This window comes from Poecilia reticulata, linkage group LG22 (assembly GCF_000633615.1).
Source record: "Poecilia reticulata strain Guanapo linkage group LG22, Guppy_female_1.0+MT, whole genome shotgun sequence".
NCBI lineage: Eukaryota > Metazoa > Chordata > Actinopteri > Cyprinodontiformes > Poeciliidae > Poecilia > Poecilia reticulata.
In genome coordinates, this window is record NC_024352.1 from 2,925,666 (window position 1) to 2,933,567 (window position 7,902).

The window sequence follows — 7,902 nt, forward strand, 5'->3', positions numbered from 1 at the left end:
AAATAAGTTCTAGACTTGAAGTTTGATTGGTAAATATTGATATTCTAGATTCTAGCACATATTTACTCATAATAAGTAATATTTTCTTAATATTAAGCTTTTATATCTTACTGARATAATTAAGTACAAAAACACTTAAAATAAGAAAAATATTCTAACAKAAATCCCTCTTGGTGAGAAAAATTATCTTGTCAGAAAGAAAACAAGAAAAATCTCCTTAATTTAAGATATTTAATCTTACTAAGATTTCAGTTTTTGCAGTGTAGAAGCAGAGAATTGTCAAAAGCACTTGTCTCAAATCGTAATTTTTCTCAAGCCGGTGTCCTGCAACTTTTAGATGTCTCTTCTGCTTCAGCTTACGTTAGCAGAGCTCTGTAGAAACTGCTCAAGACGCAGTTTCACCATTTAACTATAGTGTATAGGACTGTCTCTAACCGGACAGTTTGAGACCACTGACCTGAAACACGCAGGGCAGTGTGCCTTCAGGACCAGGGTTGGGGAACCTGCTAAATACCTGCTGACTGGTGTTAGAAGTGGGTCAGAAAAGCATTCCAGGATGCTTTTCTCAGGAACAATGGATAAATGGATATTTGTTCAGTGATTCACACAAAAATCTACATTTTTAAACATTTTCCATCCATACAGAAAATGTTTGTGAAGAAAAATGCTGAGTTTGTCTGGTGAACTATTTGAGCAGTTTAATGTTCAAACTGCTCAAATAGTTTGAGCAGTTTGAACTTGGAGTAAACTGGTCAGCGTTCCCAAAGGGAATAAATAATGCTCTAAGAGGTTTAAGATGCACTCACTATTTTGAACACAACTGTGTTTCAATGGAAAGACCAAGTTTCTCCAGGGATAAATCAGGGTAATAAAAAAGTCTGTCTGCTAACTGTAATAAGTGAAGTATTTACCAGGATTTCTCTGGTCTTCTACACAACACAGCATATGTTGAAATGTTGAGTCACTGGTAATAAGTGATAAATAATGCAGAAAATGAGGGAATGGATGTTAGAAGAATCAACATAAATGCAAAACACTGGGTGTGGTGGGAAAGAGAAGGGTGCTCTGGTTTGGGAATTGTTCCAGCTTTTTCTTTAGACGTATTCTGGGCAGAACATTCTCTTGCTCAGTGTCCAACAACTATTATATACAAATGTTAAAGTAAGAGGGATCTATGACAACGTCCCAGGAGTTCTGCCTTTGAGTTCTCATGAAATATGAAATGTCTTGGACAGAAGGATTTTTGTTTTTTTTCTCGCCACTTTGAGTAAAACAAAACACATTTCTCTGTTCCTGAACGTAACACCATCCCAGTGGTGAAAGACGGAGGGGATGATATGATGCTGGGGGAAGGTTGTCCTCAGAAGGGCAAAGCAAGTTTTTAAATGTAGCATCATTCGTATACGGTTTTTCAGAAGTGTTTTACTGGAAAATAAAGAAACACAGATTATAGTTAATGTTAACAATAGATAAAGCAGATGGCAGAAACAAAGAATATGGTCAGAGTTGATGGGAACCTTGGAAATCCTGGGGGTCCATCTCCAGTTCTCAATGGCCGGTGTCCTGACAGATCCATCCATTCATCCATTTTCTTTCACCCTTGTCCCTCAGTGGGGTCAGGAGGGTTGCTGGTGCCCATCTCCAGCTAACGTTCCGGGCGAGAGGCNTTTCCTGTTGCTACATTTATTTGATCATTTATTGACCATCAGTAACTCATCACCTGCTGCGCCGCCTAATCGTCATGTGTTTCACATCATGTGTTAATTTTTCACTGTTCAGCGTCAGATTCTCTGTTTTTATGCCATAATTCACATCTAGTTYGTCGCTCCGTTTTATGTCCCACTTCTCCTGTTTCAGAGTTTTGCGCAATTTTTTAAAAAATTTTAAATTTTTAAACCTCTAAGGTTTAGGGCGGTCGGGAAGCGTATCGATGGGGAAAAGGCAGACTGACATACCTCTTTTAAAACAACGGAAACAATTTCTGCATTCTGATTATGGAAATTTAAAAGTGCTGTGGTACCGTTGTTCTATCACCCCCGTTTCATACCGGACCACTTACAGCACCGGTGTTAACGCYATAAAATGAACACTCTCTATCGTGGTATCACCCATGGAGGGATTTCTTTGTTTCTTCATTTAAATGGGTTCATTTTTCAGAAGGATACAAAGTCAGGGTATCATGATTTTAGCAATTACATGTTTATAAGAGCGATTTTCTGTTGTCTTTACATGGAAGCGTGCAGCCTTCAAAAGGAAATAAAACACTTTTTAATATAACTTGCTGCTTTGACATGATCACTGCGAAAACATAGAAATACCGGACAAAGTGAATCACAGCAACGTCATTAGCCGGTGTAACGCTGAACTGATGCGGTGAAGCTACTAGCAGGAGAACGGCGCTGCGCCAAGAAGCTAACAGAAGCTAACAAACACTGAATAGAAGAGCTGCCATCAATACAGTTGCAGCCAAGCATGGTTTAATGTTACACAATACAGTTTTACCAAGTTGCTCAAAGTCTAAACTGGCATTGTTGGGCATTTAAGGTGTAAAGTTTACCTTCGACCAAAAGCACCCCAAAGGCATCCCAGCGCCCCCCTTTTGTAAAAATGTCCGCCAGCACCCCCTGCCGTCCTCTGAACACCCCCTGGGGGGCGGTACCGCCCACGTTGAGAACCGCTATGCTAAATGAAAAAAATAGCACATTACCAGAAGTGTGGACTACTGAACTTAAATATCACCAAGGATGAGAATAGAAATATATTTGTGTTTCCCAAACTTTATTTCTTAATCTAAAATGTATCATTCCTTGTGCTGGACTCCTGGCTGTTTTTTTCCTTTCTTTGTGCCTGTCCTTTCTTACTTCCTTGCATAATTTCTACTTTTCCTCCTTGTTCTTTTCTATTTTTACTTTCTTCTGTCTGTTATCCAGGGGTGAAAGTAGTTTTAAATTCTTGGGGGTACTATGACAAAAAAAAACAAACAAACAAAAAAAAAAACATTGCAGTCCACTGGCTGCAACGTTGACACCTTGAGATACCATGAGACCTAAATTCTGAACATCATGGCATAGAGTGCATCTCAGTTTTCCATGTCTGGCATATAACCATTCATTTTAGCTTTTAAACTGGTTCTATTGATCCTGTGTCCAGATGGAGGGATAATCAGTAGCCTAACATCATGACCTGTTTGTTCTGAAGATCCTGTAGCTTCCACTTCATCTTCCTAACATGGCGCCTCCTCACCCTGACTCTCATACTGATAGGTGCACATCTTCTGAAGTTGGGATATTTTTCCTCCAACAGGTTTCAGAGGAATCACCTCAAACCAGATGTTGGACTGGATTTTATTTCAATGTCATTTGTGAATGTTAGCATCTCATTTTCAACAGTGGAGCTATAAAGGTTGAAAAAGGTTATCATTTTGGAGAAAGTTTCATCAACATCAATGTTTCCACTAAATAAGAGCCAAAAACAAATTGTTTGATAACTTTATCAGGAAAGGTTAGGAAAAGCCTCTCAGACTCTGACAGCACCAAACAATTTTTTTTATATTGGACAATTAATTTGATTTCACATCATTATCGCGGTAGAAGCCATTTGTTTGTTAGATACTTAATGTTTACCGTGTTTGATGTTTGTTGTGAATGACGTATACTCACAAAGAACGAAGTAATTAGTCCAAGTTTATTAAAAGTTCAGAAATTACAGTGGCTGTGATGCGCCACATCAAAGGTAAACAAAGGTAAAGCAACCTGAACAGGTGATCAACTCAAAACCACTAGCACCTTTTTACTCTCCGTCTCTCTCTGTCATTTAAGCACAGCGGTTGCTATGGCAACCTCCGGCGCTCCACAAGCCAACCAGAGATTACGTTAAAAACATAACATTCAGTTCGTTACGATATTAGGTTTTCAGGCTTGATATTTATTTTGCGATTATTAATAAGCGCTCTTATGAACACAGCGGTGGTTGATTAGTTCATTTTAAACTCCTGCTCTGCTCGTTATTTTGGTAATGAAACCGAAACGCACAGAATTGCGCAACACCTTGTTGAAACAATAATTACTGAGATTATTATTGTTGTTGGGTCATTAATTTGAACACGTTTTGTTGATTTTTTTTGTTGTTTTTTAATAAAGTTACGAACGTTTTGATAAGGAATCAGAGGAGGACGTGCTGCTCTCAGCCTCCTGGCGACGTTCAGTTTGTCACCTAACGCTGAGATTGACTCAAAACCTTCCGTGATCGACGTGTTGCAGCCCTGCTCTAGCAAAGCACGAAGAGTTCAGAAACAATATGAAATGGGGAAAAAAGCTATTTATTAAATAATTAAGTCGTGTTTTAGATTGTTCTTGAAAAACTAATCAGTCACGGCTGATTAGTGGGTGAACTCACAGCTGCACAGTGAATCCATTGATTCTTTACAGCAGACAGCCGCTCCTCTCTTGCAGGTACTGCGTACCCCCACTAAATCTTTTAGGGGTACGCAGTACCCTGCCGTACCCTCTTACTTTCACCCCTGCTGTTATCCAGTCTTGTGTCCCTTCCCTGTATCATTTCTCCCTCTTCCTTCCTTATTGGACAGGCGTACAAATTAAATCCAACTATAAAGAATAGTATTTACAATTTTTTACTTCCATACATTGTTTTATATTTTCCACATCTCAAGATATTATTTTTGTGCAATTTGTGTTCAGTATATGTCCCCGCTGAGTAAGTTGCACTTTTCTACAACTGTGGAATTGTCCAAAGATTGCTAAGCGGAAGCGTTTGTTGATGTCCGGTAGTCACAGTGAGCTTTCTGTGTGTGTTTACAGAATAAGCTCACTGTTTAATGTGTGTGTGTGTGCTAGGTGACTCTGATGCTGATGGACCAGACTCCTTCCAGGAAGCACCTGGGCGACGCCTTCAAGCCCGATCCGCACAGCAGCAGCTTCAGGCGCCCCACGGCTGAGATGAACATTGCCTCCGGCTGTCCTCTGTTCGTGGCTCAGAGCGTCCTGGAGACGGGCAGCTACATCAAAGATGACACCATCTTCATCAAGGTGGGCCGTCGCGTCTGTTGAACCTGCAGTGTCTTCGCCAAGGCGACGCATGATTACTGACTGCTGAACGTATTTGTGTCGATTCTGTTGATCCGCAGGTCACCGTGGATACGTCCGACCTTCCTGACCCCTGATGTTAGAAACTTCTTCGTCTAACATCACCTCATCAGTGCAAGATCTGCACCTCCAAGACTAATGGGAAGCATCAGTGGAGCTGGAGGCCGGTCAGGCTGGAGGACAGGAAGCAGCCAATCAGAGCGCACTTCGTCTTCTGGTTGCTATATGGACTGCAGAGCTGTGTGTGTGTCTTGGTTGTGTGTGAATTGATCTGTTACAACGTCACCACGGTGACCTTACCCAGAACCGACGTGCCCGTCACAGTGAGGGCATTGGTGTGGCTCGCCCCCGACGCGCGCTGCGCCTTACTTCCTGTTTCATACTTGCCTACTGGGTCATGCTGGGAAATGTGCCACAGTTACAGTTCAGACCAGCACCACTGGATCAGAACCGGTGCCATAAACTGAGTGGTGAAGTGACAGGAGGTCTTCATCAGACTGGTTCTATCAAGCTAACTAGCTGATGTCACACTAGCACTATTTTTTTTAACCTAATATTCTAAGTAGTTTTTTTTCACTAACTATTTTCAGCCAGCCTAGCATGTTTCATCATGGCCACCTGATATGCCGTCTGGCTCAGCGGCTCTGAGTCAGGGTGAAACAGGTTGGCTGGAGGATTTTTGTTTTTGTTTTTTTTATACAGTCAAACTGACAGGGTAGTTGGGTTTGAGCTGCGGTCCAGAGCCAGCCTGTAGAACTTTGTGCAGGGGAGGAAAACATCCTGTCAGCAGAAAATACTGAACTTCAACAGTGAAGCATTTCTGTAGAGTGCAGAGGCTCACTGCCCAGGCTGACTGCCACTCCCTCTAAAAGTCTACAAGGGTCCACAGCATCAGCACTGAGCTGAACCAGAACCAGAACCGTCCAAAGGAGTCCAGAGTATTTCAGGGACCAGAGACGGAGCTGAGTTCCTGCCGGAGCTTCCAGCTGGACCTCCTCTGTGGCTCCTGTGAGTTTTCCAGTGTTGGCAAAAATTCATCCAACTGTCTCCATACATTTGCACAGTTTTAATGTTTGTTGAAGTGTAAAAATAAAATAATAAAAAAAAAAACAGAAGAACAATCTTTGTCATGTGTGAACTTCAGTTAAATATGCATGTTAGTAAGGATTGAGGATGGACTTTAAAAACGTTCATTTTCAGGCTTTCCTCTGAAAACGCCCCGGGGGTTTTCTGTTTCGCAGTGAAACAGATCAAAATGTCTGATCATCAAGTTGTTCCGGCTCAGAGAGGATGGAGCATGTCATGCTGGTAGCCCAGGTCCAGCACTAATTTTTGATCTGTTTACTGGTGAACAAAGAGTTTTTTCTATTTTTCACACATCCCAAACATCTAGAACATAATCCAAATCACTTAGTGGTGTCAGAAGAAGCACTTAACAGCATCATCCAATGAATTATTTTGGATAACAAACATTCATGTAGAGTCGTCGAAATATTTGAAGACTCAAATACTTTTGAGTCTTCAAATGTTTTCAAATTCAAAAATACTTGATTTATCCCTAAGGGAAATTAAGTATCTATAGAAATAAATAGTAGTTTATTTAAAATACACTACATATAACAAATATTTATCTCCAGTAGATCCGTCTACTGATAAGAATAACAGCAGAACTGAGTCACTATCTAAGGTTGAGTTCAAAACAGTATAGTGTGATGTTCAGTCAGGTTGTTAGTTCCCAAAGAATTGAGATATATTTTAGGTTTAAAGCTGCAGATATTGTACATGTTGGTTTTAATGCATTCCTCTTGGTGTAAATTAGTTCCAGAAGAACCATGGAGTTTGATTAAAAAGTTTATTTGAAACTGAAAATGATGGACACAGACATTATCTTAAATACTTCAAATGGAATGCAAAACCAGAACGATGTGGAAGAAAGTGAAAATCTTTTAATTGGATCAAAGTATCAAAATAAAAAATATCTAACATTAAACTGTGTTGATTAGAAAAGGTCTGTGTAAACTCTTAACAGTGGATAAGAACTTCACAAAGTTTCATTGCTGAAAAAAAGATGTGCTACAGATATTACATTTGCCAAACACACTAACTGGCCTAAAGAGAAATGGAGTGACATCTTCTACTGGGCTCAAGCTTCTGCAAAGTGTTGGCCGGCCACAAAACCCTGAATTTAAGCCACAGTACACTGTCATGCATCCTGACATGGGGACATTACTCATTCTTTGGTATCGGGCACAAAAATCACATACCAGGAATCATGGATCATTACTGAGCAACTATCCCAATCCTTGAACCTTTAAAAAGAACAATACCTGTGGTGTGACATCAAATATTCTGTTTCTTACACAAGACAAAGAAATTTAGAGGGGCTGTTGAATATAGTTCCAGCCTGGATCCTCCAGGCGCACCGCCCTGCATGTTTTAGGTGTTTTCCTGCTTCAGCACACTTGACTTCAATTGATGGCTGATTAACAGGCATTTGATGAACAGTAATCATCTTAATCTGATGTATACACTGCAAAAAGTCCCCTTTCAAAAACAAGAAAAAAAAGTACAAAAATAGGGTATAATTTTCTTAAAATAAGAAAAATTATCTGCCAACAGAACAAGAAAATTTATCTTGTCAAGATTTTCTAAAACAAGAAAAAATATCTAACCAAGATAAACCTACAATATCTTAAAATTAGTGTATTTKTACTTAAAACAAGCCAATTTTACTTATACGAGTAAGATATATTATCTTATTTTAAGAAAAATTATCTGAAGTAAAGAAAATGTTACTCGA

The 7,902-nt window shown here is 39.9% G+C and overlaps 1 protein-coding gene across 2 annotated transcripts in view; it reads left to right on the forward strand.

Moving 5' to 3' along the window:
• traf3 (TNF receptor-associated factor 3) overlaps positions 1-6,230 on the forward strand; it is a 32,462-nt gene extending 26,232 nt beyond the window's left edge. The window contains exons 13-14 of one of the 2 annotated variants that reach the window (XM_008398704.2): positions 4,854-5,045; positions 5,144-6,230. In XM_008398704.2, coding sequence (XP_008396926.1) covers positions 4,854-5,045; positions 5,144-5,179 — 228 coding nt within the window. In that variant the 3' untranslated portion in view covers positions 5,180-6,230. The remainder of the gene's footprint in view (positions 1-4,853; positions 5,046-5,143) is intronic. The other variant, XM_008398705.2, reaches the window with a different exon arrangement.
• The last annotated feature ends 1,672 nt before the right edge of the window (positions 6,231-7,902 follow it).